Source organism: Eptatretus burgeri, chromosome 11 (assembly GCF_056783735.1).
Source record: "Eptatretus burgeri isolate ZD-2024b chromosome 11, Ebu_testis_v1, whole genome shotgun sequence".
Classification (NCBI taxonomy): Eukaryota; Metazoa; Chordata; class Myxini; order Myxiniformes; family Myxinidae; genus Eptatretus; species Eptatretus burgeri.
The window spans coordinates 100,569,551-100,583,906 of record NC_140971.1 but is presented as its reverse complement, the minus strand read 5'-3'; the positions used below and the strand labels follow the sequence as shown (position 1 = coordinate 100,583,906).

The window sequence follows — 14,356 nt, the reverse complement described above, 5'->3', positions numbered from 1 at the left end:
CAATTGATGACTTAGTGGGCTCTGAATAAAAGTCAAAGGTCAATAGCAGCGGAGTCTCTCCATCAACATGAAGCCACCAAAGCCGGAGACGTTTGATTATTATGAAGAAAAACGTGCAGAGGCATCGGTTTGGACCAAGCATTTCACAGGAGCAGTCACGACACCAGCTCATGATGGCAAACGGTGCCGCAGCATCTCGGGATGCGTGCACTTGTCTCCGTGTCCTTGTTCGAAATTCATCGTGAATAGGTACACTCATCCCCCTCAATCTTAACAACACAAAATAAAATGGCATGGTCATCCCTGCCCCTTACCTCAATCAGTACCGCGCTTCCAGGCACATGACACCGCTTCCCTCCCGTGAGTCGGGCCAAAGTTTTCCGGCAACTCTGGAAAGCTTTGCTTCTCTCACGGTTGTTTTCTTTATCTTCATTTTATTGAGATTTCCGTAAAATGCATTAAAATAAAAACAACTTCATAATTCATTTACATTAAACATCTCATCAGTAGATCCTATACATTCTCAGTTTGTCGATGTCATTTATATTAGAAAAGTTTGCAAGCGAAGTAAAAATAGAAGTTTATTCATGAAAAATGATGCAAGAAATAAAACCACCAAAGGATAAACACTGTTACAGGCTCAAAATGTCATGGCTTCCTAAGGAGAATTAATAACTGCTGTGGAAAATAAAAATTCATCATCAATGTAAAGCAATCAAATGAAGAGCCTGGAGGCAAAATGTCAAGTCATAGTCGCCGCCCGATTCCTCGTGTGAAGTCCCTTTGACCTGTTTTAAGGCAAAACCTTGTCCTGTTTACGAAGGTAACTGATGAGTGAATTCACACCTTCAGAAGAACTCCAGATTCTCTGCAAAGCATCACACTCCCGTTGGTTGGCGAGGTCTAGTTCAGAGCGCATCACCGAGCGTAACAGCTCCTTCGTTTCCATCAGTACCTGCAAAAGCCACCCCAGAATCACTCGAGCCAATAAGCCACGACTAAATCAGCACCTGCCTGGGGAATCCTTGCCATGCACAAACAAGATGATAAAACGACACTTTATGCCTTACGACGAATGCTATAACATTATGAAGGGGTAGAAACATCAATATCATGGAATAATCTGATAAAATTCACAATCGAGTGAAAGCGACCACCGACAATGATGATCAAATCGGATGGTGGTGTTCTTGTGAATGATCATATTTGTTGTCATCATACTTGCCAATAGGTCGTTACGAGAAACTCCCGGTAGGACGACGCTCCTTTTTCGGAGCGTGGCCCACCCTCCCCTCCCTTCCCCCTCCCCCCAAGATTGGAAGTTTAGGGCTGAAACACTCTTCGATGGGAAAATGTTCCGATGAAGACTTCCTGTTGGGTTATGCTCCAGGTGGAGTTTTGACATTTTGCAAGTAAATGGTAAACTTGTGGATGAAATCAACATGACGTTGATAAAGGTATGCTAACTGCCATGGGAATCAAGGAGAAACTGACGCTTCGGCCATTAGCCCTTTGTCGGAGCAAAAGAGAAGACAAAGTGTGAACGCCAAGAAGAATGGGGTACTGTACGACACCAAAAAGGAAGAGAGGGTTCTCGAGAGCATCAGAGAGGTCGTTTATGTAGATGAAGAACAAGACTGGGCCAAACACACTGCCTTGGGGAACTCCAATCTGTACCAGGAGAGCATTCCAATGATGGCAGCACGTTGACCATGCGAACGGGGGAAATCTGAAATCCAAGAATAAAGGTGGCCTTGTAACCAAGAGATTGGTTAGCAAAGCAAGATGGCAGACTGTGTCGATTGTCTAAGATATTAATTTGTATTCAAAAACCTGCTGAGTCCTCACAGGACGGAATAGAGATCTGAGAGCACTGCACACTTTCATTTGAGCCATTCGATCCGACTGGAAACTCGAGGCAGGACGTTACATCATAAAGTGTGCCATCCCTTGGAAGGACGTTAAGCGAAGGAGGATCCTTCTGCCAGCATTTGTTAGTGGTCGTTTACGATTCCACAATGTTTCTTGACAAAGAGGATGTGAGTTAGCACCAGCACCCTGAAGTTTAGAATTCCTGCCGTAACCCACAGGGGACACTGCATCAGCAGCACAGCCGTGCACCCGAGCAGTGCTGCTCCCTGGAGCCACACGCTTGTGATATCAGTCAAATATATCCCTCGTAACGATGCAAACACGAAGAAAGCTCCTTCTTCCTGCTCTTAACATTTCTTCTTCCACTGAGTTTTCTCTGGATTTAATGGGTTTTGCAGTGCAGTGTCAATCTCACCTCGTCTGTAATATCAAAAACAAACCAACCATCATACGTTACCCTTCCACGACCACATCTCAGTTACATTATCTTCTCTCTCAACAATAACTTTTTCATTTCGGAAAAAAAAAAAATTGATCATTTTTAGCCTTCCTGGTCATCCCATGTGTCTGAAAAGAAGGTTTCCCGTGTCATAACACACATGTACACATGCACGGATGGCTAGAGCATCGGCAATGGAACAGTTGCTACAATTGGCAGACTGGTTTTGTGCGATCGATGCTCTTTTCTTCAATCCCAAACAATGAGTTTTCACAGGAATGCTCGGCGGAGGGTTCGGCACAAAGTTGGATTTCAAAAACCTCTTCAACTCCCATCACATTTGAAAACCAACAATTACCCTCTGTCACCTTGCTCTTCCGTGAGCCTCCATCCTTCTGGAGAAAAAAACAGAAGATCTTTCCTCGGTCATCAAAGAAAGATCTTTCCGCAGTGAATGCTTAATGTTCACCAGTGTGCCACGGGGAATGGGACAAATTCTCCAGGCCCTGTGGATCAATTCCAATGGGTTTCTTTTATACAATTCACAGGAATAGTATCAATGAACACATACCAGTATATCAGGGAATACAGGAGCAAAAAAGTCAAAATGAGAGATTAAAAAAGACATTTTTCTCATTGTTAAAAATCCACGAGGAAGCATGCAATTCACAATGCCGTTAACTTAGTCCGAGAGCTGTGATCGCATTCTTGGGGTTTGACATATACTGAGAAATTCTGAAACATTTTGTTATCCCTGTCGTTGTATCATTGAAACTCAACAATAGGATAGAGCGACCAATCGATGACACGGCAACGGCGGTTGAGAGTGGCTTACTTACCATAGTACGACACGCTGCGAGCTCGCGTACACGCACGATGACTTCTTGTGTGAAGCAACCGGGCCAAAAGACCTGAGAGACCAGACCTTTGGTACAGGCTTCTTCGGCTGTGAGCTTTCGTCCGCAGAAAAGCAATTCACACGCCTTGGGTAAGTTGGAAATAAGGAGAGTAACGGGGTTGGAGAAACAGAATGAAAAGTTGTCGGGTGAGTATTTAGCGAATGCGACCAACAAGACAATTAGCATCAAAACATGTTTTTATCTTCATCGGAGGAGCATCATCTATTGTCCATGTATCAAATGTGCAGATAAACAAACACACAGAAACAGCACGGTTCCTCAGCACGTCGGACATCCATCACAATCCTTTAATACAATTGCTCATTCCCAACTGAATCCAATGGTAAGGTCGTTAGCCCCGAGGTCTTTCATTTGCTCGCACAAAGTTTCTGGTCTAGCACAACTACCTCACTTGAGACACTGATAATGTCTCGGTGCAATGAAGGCAGTGTTGCACGTTCTCTTTTCTTTCACCGTGTAAAGCTCGTGACCAAATTCGTTAGACGGTGAACTCTTGATGTTGAATACCCGCCAATCCAAATTGAATAATCCAAAGAGGGACCGTTTGGAGCACAGCATGTAGACCATTGATAGCAGAACCATGGAGATGGAGATCATGCCATTGAGGAGGCTGGTGATGGACAGACATCTCCACAAGGAATCCATGTTATCGAGGCCTGCACGATGCCTCGATCCCATCCATTGTCTTACGGCTGCTCTCTGCACTTTGGGAACATCGTGTTATTCACGAGTACGGCTCTGTGGAATCTGCTCACATAAATAATGCGAATCTAGGTGTAGCGATAGGAAGTTGTGAGGACTGTTTTGTGCTCTTTTCAGCTGTACCCTGTTCCAATAAGCAGAGCTCCACATTAAGAGGTGTCCAGGGAGCCCACATTTAGCGTTGGGCACCCAAATTTTACAAGTGGTCGAGGTTTGGATGTAGGGTCAGGCACCTTCAAAATCACATAATGAACATCAATTTGACTCCAAATTTAGAATCGTCATGATCGGAGCGACAAGGTTTTTGAAATCCACTTCATATGATGAAATAGTGCCAAATTTAGAGGTACTTTGAAAAATAATTCAGAAATGCTCAGATGCAGCAAACTAGCAAATGCATGAACCAAGATGTTCAAACGATCGGTTGGTTACAATTCACAATTTGATGATCACCTTTGAGATCTATTCAAAATAACGTACAATCTTACGATAAATATTGGTGGCATTGGATTGAGAATATTTTATCACCGGGACGGTACATGAGAGGCCTACATCAGTCAGGGATAATAATGCCGATGCAGACGAGAGTCATATGATGTGTTGTGAGAGTGGGTCAGTCTCGTCTCCGAGGTATGTTCAATCATGTAAATACAATCCATGGGCTCAAAAAATCTCTCATTTTGGTCTTGCACAGGTTCCTGCTCATGTATATTTATTTCAAATATGCAAATGAACTTTTGAGGGTATTCCATGCACAACGATGATGAAAATGAAGCAGAAGGAACCTGCAAATATTTCATGGGCCATTGGTCCATGGTCAATTATTATTAAACTTAATTTAATAAATAACAGTGTAATGAAATTTTTTCTGAAAGACAACTTACAGGGAGATATTAAAAATATAATTAGAGCAATGAAATGCACACGACACCTTCATAAGAGTAAAGTGCACCCAATTAGGGCCAGACCTGATTGATTGAGATAAATCAGAGGAATTGATGACTGTTCAAGGCTTATATTAATTCCGGTATCAGTGTAAGCATAAGTATGGTATTGGCTCAGTGGTTAGGGTGGTTGGCTTGGGATCTTAGAGTCCTGAGTTTGAGCCCCATCAGCCACTGAATTAACACCCGGTGGGGTTGACTCAGCCTGTCATCCTTCCGAGGTAGGTGAAACGAGTACCAGTATAGTGGTAATCGGGGTACAGCATCAGCCGCACCCCCATAATCAGCAGCAGTGGCGATGCACCTTTGTTTATAGCCAGTTGAAAGCATGAAATCATGCCACCACCATAAGTAGAAGTATGATTTTTTTTTTTTTTATCAGTGCAAGGGATGTACATTTGTCTCAAATAAACAAACATTTTATTCGTACAACAAAATTTCAATGTGCATTTCAATAAAATGGATATGGTCAAAGCTTTTCGACTTGCACTCCTCAGGATAAAACTGCAATCAGATGAAGAGGAAGCACCAAACTCTCATTTATAAAGTTACAATATACAGTAATGTCCTCAATGTTGAATCGTTGAGAGAAAGGACGGGATTACCTGATTGGTGGAACCATATCATTAATAATGATTAGGCGGACATGAATCACCAAAGTACCTGCAGAAACATAATGCTAATTAGCTGAGGGCTATTTGGGGGGGGGAGAGGGGTGGTGGTGGTTTTCATGATGACTCAACTGACTGGTAGAGTTGTCACAGTTAAATCATCATATTCAAAATAGATGTAAAGTTCGAACAAATGATTTCTGTCCACAAAGAATGAGATTGGTTGACCTGATGAATGTGGCCTCCATTGCACGAAGGTGGGCTAAACTGCGTCTTCTACTCAGGATTTTAAACCAGCCGATACGATATTGCTCTGCACACTGAGGATTGATTATTCAGTAAATGGCAACCAATATCCAATGAGGCAAACAAAGCACTTCAGGCCAGACTAGCCAATCTCACTCACGCTTACTGTGGGATTCCTAACGAATCCTGAAATCCAGATTTGCAGACTAGATAAAGGCTCCAGCATTGATATTCTGAATAAGAGTGACTATGTTGAGAAAATGGCTGTAATTTTGAGCGATGTGTCCAAGTTCCAACACCTGGGAAATACAACTGAATGTGACCACACATCTCGTATGTAGAAACAAAGGGAGAAGAGGCTGTTGCAACTCTGCAAACGAGGAGACCCCTCAAAAGGAGGTTTATAACACATTGAGATCTGTTGGATCACAAAGACCTAGGATGTAGGGTCTGCCAAAGACTCATAAAGGTAGTGTTCCTCTACGGCAGATCCTTTCAATGACTGACTCTGCACAGCATGAACTCAACAGATGGTTCGGTGAACTACTGCAGCCACTGGGCAGTGTCTCAGAACATGCAATTGTGGATTCCTTCACCTTCGCCGATGCCATACGGTCCGTCACATCCCTCAACGAGAATTCCACAATGTGCTCATGTGATATAGCCAGTCTATTCACAAATGTCCCACTGACAGAAGTGATCGAAATCTGCGCTCAACTCCTGTATCATAGTGACTTGACACTTCCACCGATCTCCGAGTCTGTCTTCATTGAATTAATGAATATGGTAACCCGCTCTGTCGAGTTCAGTTTCAATGATTCAATGGATACTCAGATCGATGGTGTCGTGATGTGATCTCCTCGAGGCGCCATCTTGGAAAACATACTTGTTGGTTACTGAGAAAAACGTGCCTTTGCAGATCCACATTGTGAAGTTCAACCATCTTCCATCTATTATTATCGGTACGTGGATGACATCTTTGTTGTCTTTGAATCAACCTCAGCATGTAAAGTCTTCTTCGCATACCTGAACTCTCTCCATTCATCCCTCGAGTTCATCTTCGAGATGGAACATTTCGGCATACTTCCCTTCTTGGACGTCTTGGTTGAGAAATTAGCCGACGCTTATAAAACCACAGTCTACCACAAGTCTACTTTTACAAGACAGTATACTAGGTGGGACTCTTCCAGTTCCTCGAGATACAAGATTGGATTGATTGGTATCTTGGTCAATAGAGCAAGAAAGATCTGCTCCACAGATAAACTCCATGCTGAAATTGAGAACATCAAGACTATTCTTCTTGATAATGAACAGGTCATCGATAGATAGAAACACAAATTCCTGAACCCACCAAAGAATCCTATAATCGGACCTGGTAAATGTCCGGTATACCTATGTCTACCTTGGAAAGGCAAAGTGTCTCAATGTTTGAAAAAACAGATCAAACAGACAGTGTCCCATTCTTACTGTGCTGTTCAACCACGAGTGATCTTCACGACCCGCCAGTTGCTTCTGTCAGTCGAAAAAGATGTTCTGCCCGTCTCTCGTATAAGTAAGATTATTTACGAATTTCAGTGCCAGTGTGATGCTTGGTATGTGGGCCGCACATCTTTGAGAGGGAAGGATTGCATTGAACAACATGTCCCTTTGGGGATCTGACCGGGTCAGTCATCTGAACAGAGACAACCAACTTGGGCTTGTAAGAATGTACACAGTACGACAACTATTCCCTGCGCCGCTGCAATTGGTCACCATTTACTGAATAATCCTCAGTGTGCAGAGCAATACCGTATCGGCTGGTTTAAAATCCTGAGTGGAGGACGCAGTTTAGCTCACCTTCGTGCAATGGAGGCCACATTCATCAGGTCAACCAATCCCATTCTTTGTAGACAGAAATAATTTGTCTGAACTTTATATCTATTTTGAATATGATGACTTAACTGTGTGACAACTCCACCAGTCAGTTGAGTCATCATGAAAACCACCACCCTGTGGTGAAAACCACCAACCCAACCCCCCAAATGGCCCTCAGCTAATTAGCAGTATGCTTCTGCAGGTACTTTGGTGATTCATCTCCGCCTAATCATTATTCATGATGTGGTTCCACCAATCAGATAATCCCGTCCTTTCTTTCTCTCAACCAATAAACATTGAGGACATTATTACTTCTTCTTGCGTATGGCAGCTATCATTTCTTGGAAGCGCGACTGTGTCGCTCGTGCAGTGCCCCTCTACCAGTACACACTGGTACTCATTTCACCGACCTCAGAAGAATGACAGGCTGAGTCATCGCCCTGGTGTATTAATTCAGCGGCCAACAGGGCTTGAACTCAGGACCCTAGGATCCCAAGCCTCCACCCTAACCACTGAGCCAACACCAGGCTGAGGACATTACATTATGACTTTATAAACGAGAGATTTGTGCTTCTTCTTCATCTGCTTGCGGTTTTATCCTGAGGAGTGCATGTCGAAAAGCTTTGGTAATGTCTATTTTATTGAAATGCATATGCAAGGGATGTGTATTTCTAACATCGTGACGATGAAGTTCAATTCAAATGAATATTTTACTGTTCTTTCAGAAATTAACATTTTCTCTCTCACTCTATTCAACAAAAGTCCAAAACACATGAATTTTCAATGATCAGTTTATCAGTGTTTACAGAAATATCCATTTTTTTTCAAACTTGAATGTCAGCAAAGATAAGTTTTAAATTGCTTTTTGTTTGTTTTGTTTTTTCAGGCATGCTAAAAAAAAAATAAAATAAATTTCTAAATTACAAAACAAATGGTTATGGTTATGAAAATGAGAAAATATATATTTTATTGTGACATTTTGCTTTGATTCACTAAAATGGTTCATTATGAAATTATTGTTTTTTGGGGACTTATAATTGAGTGTACATACAAAATTCAGAGGTTGTTCAGATCGATCAGAAGGCGGGAGTAGTCCGAACCCAGGTTTATTTAAATGATAAAACACAAGTGATACACAAAGCACACCGCACAGCAAAGTGCACGTGCAATAAAACGATGACTGGCTCTTCACCTCACCTTTCGGTGTAACAGGTGCATCATATTCTTGTCCTGAACGACGACTGACAGATGTCTATTATGAGCAATCGGGAAAAGATGTTGAATCATCTTGAAGGAGTGCGAGTTCATGGAAATTTATTTCGAATATCAAAGACCCATTTTGTTTGGTCAATTTGTATGATCTAAACTTTAAAACAAAATTAATTTGTACAATTTCCAGCAGAATAATTTGACCTCCTGAGATAGTTTCATTGAATAACTTCTGCTTTCGAGGGGTTCAAATTGTACCCATTATTTTTGTATGAATCAAGAAGCAAATTGTACGTATTGTTGATATCCGATGTGGTTCAACGACATGTTATTCACTTTAGAATCATGACTTATAAAGGGATTTTTGTGAATGACAAAAATATAATTGGTTAAAGCACTACTTAAAGAAGATCAGGGTAAACAAGTAAAAACGAAATAAAATGTAAATCCCCTTTTACTTTGGTAATTTTGCTGGATGGAGTCAAAGGGCAAGCCCATGTTTATGTACAACTAAAATGGCCGCCAGTCTACCAGTCGACCATCTTGGATCTGATGTTGAAAAAATGACGAGAAAATGTGTACCATCATGTGTTGTCTTTGTGCCAAGTACGAATAAAATTGGTCCGTATATGTCCGAGATTATGGTTACGGACACACACATGCACGATGTGTGTATGGAACTATGTACAGTATGTATGTATGTCCATTCTTTACCCATTGGTTGGTCAACTGACCAGACATCACCCACAATTGTGACCTGGAATACTTAACCAAAAGTACCCAGAACACCCAAATGACTCCAAAAGCCCAAAAGATCCTGAGGACCCAAAATACCCCAAAGACCCTTAAAGACCGAAAAGACCCCAAAATACCCTTAAAGACCTCAAAAACCCCAAATACTCCAAAGACCACAAAAGACCCCAAAGACCCAAAATACCCCAAACTACCGAAAATATCCTGAAGACCGCACAGACCCTAAAAGACCCCAAATGCCCAAACGACTCAAAAGGACCCTAGGGTTCCAAATGACCCCGAGGACCCAAAAGACCCCAAGGACCCAAAATACCTCAATAACCCAAAATACTGAAAGGACCCAACTATCGCAAGTTCTCAACCCCCCTCCTAACTCTGTCCTCTCTCTACCCCCCCTACCACCATACCCAAACTCCTCCCCCTTTCTTCAAATCCTCAATCCCCTCCCAACCCAATGTCCTCAACTCCCACCCCCCACCACCCCTCAAAACTCTCAATCCAAACTCTGTCCCCTCTTGGCCCTCTCTCTCCCAACCCAACTCTGTCATGCCTTCCCTCTTTCTTCTTCTCAACTGCTCCAAACCCCAAGTACTCACCCCCCTTCCAACCTCAAGTCCTCAATCCCCCCCACCCCCTTCCCAACATCTCCATCTCCCTCTTCCAACTACATGCACTCCCGCCCCAAACTCTGTCCTCCCCTCCCCATTTATTTCTGTTCTGTTCTTTACAACATTACACAAAGATAAACAGGGAACTTTGGTGCATGAGAAGGCCATTTGGCTCATCATGCCTGCGTTGTTCCTGTCCCTGTTTGTTAAGAACAATGTTAAAAGTAAATAAAGATGGAATGTTAAATTCACAATCACTTCCCCTTTCTTTCCTTATCCTTACTATAATTAATGGACCGGTGTTTGTTTATCACGCTACGCCGAGTACGGTTGTGGGCCGGTTCCATCCAGACTTGCTACATTGGATCAGCATGACCCCAGTTAGTGTACAAGGGTGTTTTTATCTTTGCTGGTGGTCTTGGGGGGGGGGGTGGGGGTATGCAAAGTCTCTATGTAAATGTGTATTGTGTAGTGCTGCCTCCAAGTGGGTGAGGGTGTTACCAGTCTCCACCATTAACAATACAGTATTCCTGTCCCCACGTTTTCCAGTGCAGTGAGGTGTTTTGAATTAAAAACAGTACGTATGTTTTTACTTCATGCACATACAGTAACTTCATGGGTTATATTTTTCCCTCTATAGAGCTGTCAGTTGCCTTTACACTGCCCAAATAAAGGTATGCATCAGAAGAACGTGTCGTATGCTTGGAACAAGATCGCCCGTTGGGCCATGGCATAGAGTCCACCAGTGTCTGGAATTCTGCAGGAGGCATGCAGCATCATTCTTCTCTGAGAAAGTCAATCAACTCACACCTGTTTGATGGAGGTAGGAAACGCTGTCTCAGGCGTCATTCCCAAATATCCCACAAATGCTCGATTAGGTTCACATGTGTTGACTGAGAAAGCCATGACAAGGATAACATCAGTGTCATGCTCATCAAACCAATGGGTGACCACATGTGCTCTGTGGATGGGGGCATTGGGTGGGTGGGGGGGGTCTCTTCTTGCAGCATTGCGAACCATAATGATAGGCAACCAGGCCTGTGCATCATTTTTACAGATGACCCTAAACATGCTGGGATGTTATTTGCTTAATTAACACATCAGTCACACCTGTGTGGAAGCCATTGCTTGGTATCCCTCATTTATTCAGGTATTCCCATCTTTTTGTCCACCACCTGTATGTATGTATGTATGTATGTATATTGTATAAGGGTGTTTTTATCTTTGTTATGGGTGACATAACAAAGATAAACATACATATATTCACACATACCTTTGTATAAGGTATGCATGTCTAAGGTATATGTGTGTTGGGTGTCATAGGTATGTGCATGTATGTACAGTATGTGCATACCCAGCTATGGGTAAATAGCACCATTGCCATGAGGGGTTCTTGGGAGAGACCGAGGCAAAGGGAGCAAACTCTGACAGAAAACCCGGAGTGGAGCCCCGAAGGTGGTTACGTGTTACTTTTTATACACATCCGCGGCAACTCCTGTAATCAAACTGTTGCCAAACATCGTGTCCTGCACTCCTTTGCATGCAGCCTGCAAGGCCGACAGGGGGATTCTGATGCTTGGGGAACCCAGGATCTCCATATACTCTGCCCAGACATGCACCATGGAGAGGACACTCCATGGTCGCCGTCCTAAGAAGGCACCAGCCCTTCGTTTTGCAAGCTGGAATGTCAGAACTATGCATCCTGGCCAATCAGAGGATCTCACACGTATCAATGACAATCGAAACACCACCATCATCAATATCGAGCTCAGAGGACGCAATGTGGACATTGCAGCTCTTCAGGAGACTTGTCTCGCTGATAGCGGGTCGCTCAGGGAAAGAGACTACACCTTCTTCTGGCACGGTAAACAACCGGAGGAACCATGCCAGCATGGTGCGGGCTCCGCCATCAAGGATTCCTTTCTTGGCATCCAAGAATTACCCACCAACGGCTCAGAACGCATTCTGTCCAGACAACTTTCCTCGACATCAGGACTGGTAAACCGGATGAGCATTTACGCACCAACACTCTGTTCTCCTCTTGAAGCTGTGGGGGAAAAAATTATATTAATGTATTTTAAATTGTAACAAATGGAGTTTCAGAAATGTAACTTTTATGCTGCAAATTGAATTGGCTGTCATTTCTTGCCAAAAGACTTTTTCCCTAAATGATAAGAAATGTGTTGTTCTGGAGCAGAGTGACCGAGCTGATAAATGAACCTTTGCTTAGAAATGTACGAAGTGGCTTTTCGTCTCAAGGACACGTCTACAGTCTGGGTGAATATCCCCCAACCTCTCTCTCATGGAAGTATAAAATGCTTTGAAAGGCCCATTGTTCTCAGTGCAAGCACGTGAGGAAGTATAGTATCTCAGTGACTTGTACTCCTTGGAACTGACCAAGTACCAAGTTAGAATAAAACTCTCTGATGTAATGTGGAAGTGAATTGAATCGGGTTGGTCTAACTTAACTAAAGTAAGAATAAATGAAATAGAATCAAATAATATTGCAATCAATGGGGATTCTTAAGTTCATTGTACAAGGGTGAGAAGTGTCTGGTGTATAATTAGAAAATAAATTGTTTCACAAGGAAGGAATTGTGTGGACATCAGTTTTATCAGTGTCGATAGGGTTTTTGTAGGATTTTATAATCAAATCGGACAAAACGTTAAACTCTGTCTGAAGTCAAAATAGGATTCCACAATCGGCCAGTTAGAATCCTTCAGGAGGACAACGATCACAACAAGGTGGGTTTAAAAATCCACGTCAAAGCCAAAGATCAGTTCTATGATGAACTCCATACCATTATTAGTGGCATCCATAAAACACCAAACATCTCTTCCTCTTGGGGGATGCGGCTGACCATGACTCATGGCCTTCCAGACTCGGGTGGCATGGTACTGGAAAAATTAATGAGAACGGTCAAAGGCTGCTCGAGATGTGCACCTATCACAACCTGTGCATCACTTACACGTTTTTCGACACTAAACCCTGTCACCAGGTGTCACAGAGACATCCTCCATCATGCTGGCACCAGCTGGACCTTGTCATCACCAGGTGAGTCTCCATTGACAATGTCCTCATCACACGCAGTTTCCACAGTGTAGACTCTGACACCGATCACTCATTGGTATGCAGCAAGGTCAGGTTCTGGCCAAAGAAACTGCACCACTCTAAGCAGAAGGGCCATCCCTGTATCAAAACTGCCAACACCTTCAACCCAGGGCTGACACAGACTTTTCTCAACTTTCTAGAGAAAGCTCTCCAAAGTACACCAAATGGGGATGCTGAAACAAAGTGGGCCTGCATCAGAGACACTGTCTAAAAACAGCCATGGCTATCTTTAGCAAGTGTGAGAAACAGAACACAGACTGGTTTGAAGCTCACCTGGAGGAGATGAAACCAGTCATCGCAGCCAAACGTACTGCGCTGCTGAACGCTGAACTATAAGGAAGTCCCGAGTGTGGAAACACATTCATTACTTGGAGAAACAAGGAGTATGGCACAAAGAACAGTCAGGCACTGTGCAAACGGGTACTGGCATCACCTGTGTAACAGCATTCAGATGTTTTCTGACACCGGAAGCATCAGAGGAATGTACGATGCCATTAAGAAAGCCTTTGGTCCAAGTGTCAAAAAGACTGTCTCCCTCAAATCTAAGATGGGGGAAGTCATGAATGACCAACATAAGCAACTGGACCAACATAAGCTGAGTACTATTTCGAACCGTATTCCATCGAAAATGTTGTCAGTGACGTTGCCCTCAATGCAGTCGTGTTATTGCCAGTCATGAACGAGTTGGATAAACAGCCAACAGAGATAAAGCTCAGTAATGCTATTGACTCGATAATTTGTGGTAAGGCACTTGCAAATGACAGCATCCCTCCTGACATGGTTAAGTATGCTAAGCCCACCCCACTCCATGAACTGTTTTGTTTGTGCTGGAAGGAGGGTGTAGTGCCACAGGATATGTGGGATGCCAGCATTATCACTGTCTACAAAAACAAGGGTGATCGCGGTGTCTGTAATAATTACCGTGGAATTTCCCTGCTCTGTGTAGTGGGGAAGATTTTTGCTTGGGTCACCCTCATCAGTTCGCAGAGGCTGGCAGAGTGAGTATATCCTGAGCCACAGTGTGGCTTCCAAGTGGGCAGATCAACAATTGACATGCCATTCTCCCTACGTCAACTGCAGAAGAAA

The 14,356-nt window shown here is 43.2% G+C and overlaps 1 protein-coding gene across 4 annotated transcripts in view; it reads right to left on the bottom strand.

Moving 5' to 3' along the window:
• Positions 1 to 568: 568 nt before the first annotated feature.
• The window catches only part of LOC147017768 (chromodomain Y-like protein 2), an 88,960-nt gene continuing 75,172 nt past the window's right edge, over positions 569 to 14,356 (bottom strand). For all 4 annotated transcript variants that reach the window (XM_085847671.1, XM_085847667.1, XM_085847668.1 and 1 more), the window contains 2 exons: positions 3,151 to 3,294; positions 569 to 955 (listed from right to left, as the gene is read on the bottom strand). In XM_085847671.1, the coding sequence (XP_085703797.1) occupies positions 949 to 955; positions 3,151 to 3,294 (151 nt within the window). In that variant the 3' untranslated portion in view covers positions 569 to 948. The remainder of the gene's footprint in view (positions 956 to 3,150; positions 3,295 to 14,356) is intronic.